This window comes from Penaeus vannamei, chromosome 29 (genome assembly GCF_042767895.1).
Source record: "Penaeus vannamei isolate JL-2024 chromosome 29, ASM4276789v1, whole genome shotgun sequence".
Classification (NCBI taxonomy): Eukaryota; Metazoa; Arthropoda; class Malacostraca; order Decapoda; family Penaeidae; genus Penaeus; species Penaeus vannamei.
This window is the reverse complement of record NC_091577.1, coordinates 32,862,765-32,864,802: the sequence shown is the minus strand read 5'-3', so window position 1 is coordinate 32,864,802 and position 2,038 is coordinate 32,862,765. Positions and strand designations below refer to the sequence as shown.

The 2,038-nt window shown below is 44.5% G+C and overlaps 1 protein-coding gene across 1 annotated transcript in view; it reads left to right on the top strand.

The window, feature by feature from the left end:
- LOC138867345 (serine-rich adhesin for platelets-like) overlaps positions 1-1,348 on the top strand; it is a 1,503-nt gene extending 155 nt beyond the window's left edge. The window contains exon 1 of the mRNA XM_070142478.1: positions 1-1,348. This exon is cut by the window's left edge and continues 155 nt beyond it. Within this exon, the coding sequence (XP_069998579.1) occupies positions 1-1,348 (1,348 nt within the window).
- Positions 1,349-2,038: the final 690 nt, after the last annotated feature.

Genomic DNA, 2,038 nt, shown 5'->3' with positions numbered 1-2,038 from the left:
TGGACTCAGCACGACCTTAAGAGTAATGAATGGACTCAGCACGACCTTAAGAGTTAAGAGTGGACTCAGCACGACCTTAAGAGTTAAGAATGGACTCAGCACGACCTTAAGAGTAATGAATGGACTCAGCGTGGCCTTAAGAGTTAAGAGTGGACTCAGCACGACCTTAAGAGTAATGAATGGACTCAGCGTGGCCTTAAGAGTTAAGAGTGGACTCAGCACGACCTTAAGAGTAATGAATGGACTCAGCGTGGCCTTAAGAGTTAAGAGTGGACTCAGCACGACCTTAAGAGTAATGAATGGACTCAGCGTGGCCTTAAGAGTTAAGAGTGGACTCAGCACGACCTTAAGAGTAATGAATGGACTCAGCGTGGCCTTAAGAGTTAAGAGTGGACTCAGCACGACCTTAAGAGTTATGAATGGACTCAGCACGACCTTAAGAGTTAAGAATGGACTCAGCACGACCTTAAGAGTTAAGAATGGACTCAGCACGACCTTAAGAGTAATGAATGGACTCAGCGTGGCCTTAAGAGTTAAGAGTGGACTCAGCGTGACCTTAAGAGTTAAGAGTGGACTCAGCGTGGCCTTAAGAGTTAAGAGTGGACTCAGCACGACCTTAAGAGTTATGAATGGACTCAGCGTGGCCTTAAGAGTTAAGAGTGGACTCAGCACGACCTTAAGAGTTATGAATGGACTCAGCACGACCTTAAGAGTTAAGAATGGACTCAGCACGACCTTAAGAGTTAAGAGTGGACTCAGCACGACCTTAAGAGTTATGAATGGACTCAGCACGACCTTAAGAGTTAAGAGTGGACTCAGCACGACCTTAAGAGTAATGAATGGACTCAGCACGACCTTAAGAGTTAAGAGTGGACTCAGCACGACCTTAAGAGTTATGAATGGACTCAGCACGACCTTAAGAGTTAAGAATGGACTCAGCACGACCTTAAGAGTTAAGAGTGGACTCAGCACGACCTTAAGAGTAATGAATGGACTCAGCGTGGCCTTAAGAGTTAAGAGTGGACTCAGCACGACCTTAAGAGTAATGAATGGACTCAGCACGACCTTAAGAGTTAAGAGTGGACTCAGCACGACCTTAAGAGTTAAGAATGGACTCAGCACGACCTTAAAAGTAATGAATGGACTCAGCGTGGCCTTAAGAGTTAAGAGTGGACTCAGCACGACCTTAAGAGCAATGAATGGACTCAGCGTGGCCTTAAGAGTTAAGAGTGGACTCAGCACGACCTTAAGAGTAATGAATGGACTCAGCACGACCTTAAGAGTTAAGAGTGGACTCAGCACGACCTTAAGAGTTCATGAATGGACTCAGCACGACCTTAAGAGTTAAGAGTGGACTCAGCACGACCTTAAGAGTTCATGAATGGACTCAGCGTGGCCTTAAGAGTTAAGAGTGGACTCAGCACGACCTTAAGAGTAATGAATGGACTCAGCGTGGCCTTAAGAGTTAAGAGTGGACTCAGCGTGGCCTTAAGAGTTAAGAGTGGACTCAGAGCCAAGGTTAAGAAGTGGGATCGCTGGCTTAAGAGTAAGAGGGATCAGATGCTCTTAAAGTTAAGGGACCAGAGCCAAGATTAAGATCTCATGGCCTTAAGAGAAATGGACTCAGCATTGCCTCAAGAGTTAACCGTGGTTTTAGAGTTAACCATGGACTCAGCATGGCCTTAAGAGTTAAGAGTGGACTCAGCATGGTCTTAAGAGCTAAGAGTATACTCAGAGTGGCCTTAAGAGCTAAGAGTGGACTCAGCGTGGCCTTAAGAGTTAAAAGTGGACTCAGCGTGGCCTTAAGAGTTAAAAGTGGACTCAGAGTGGCCTTAAGAGTTAAAGTATTGTCACCCTAGCACTTTTTCCGTCAATTAAAGAAAAAAAAAAAAAAATCTGGAAGTTTGTCAATTTTTCCAGTCAGACGAAAATGACCGTTTCCGTCTGAAAACCTTTCCGTCAACTTTTTCAGCCAAGCCAAGTCAAATCAAGAGCTATATTCGAGAAAGTTTGTATTTATGTTAAAAGAAAATTGTAA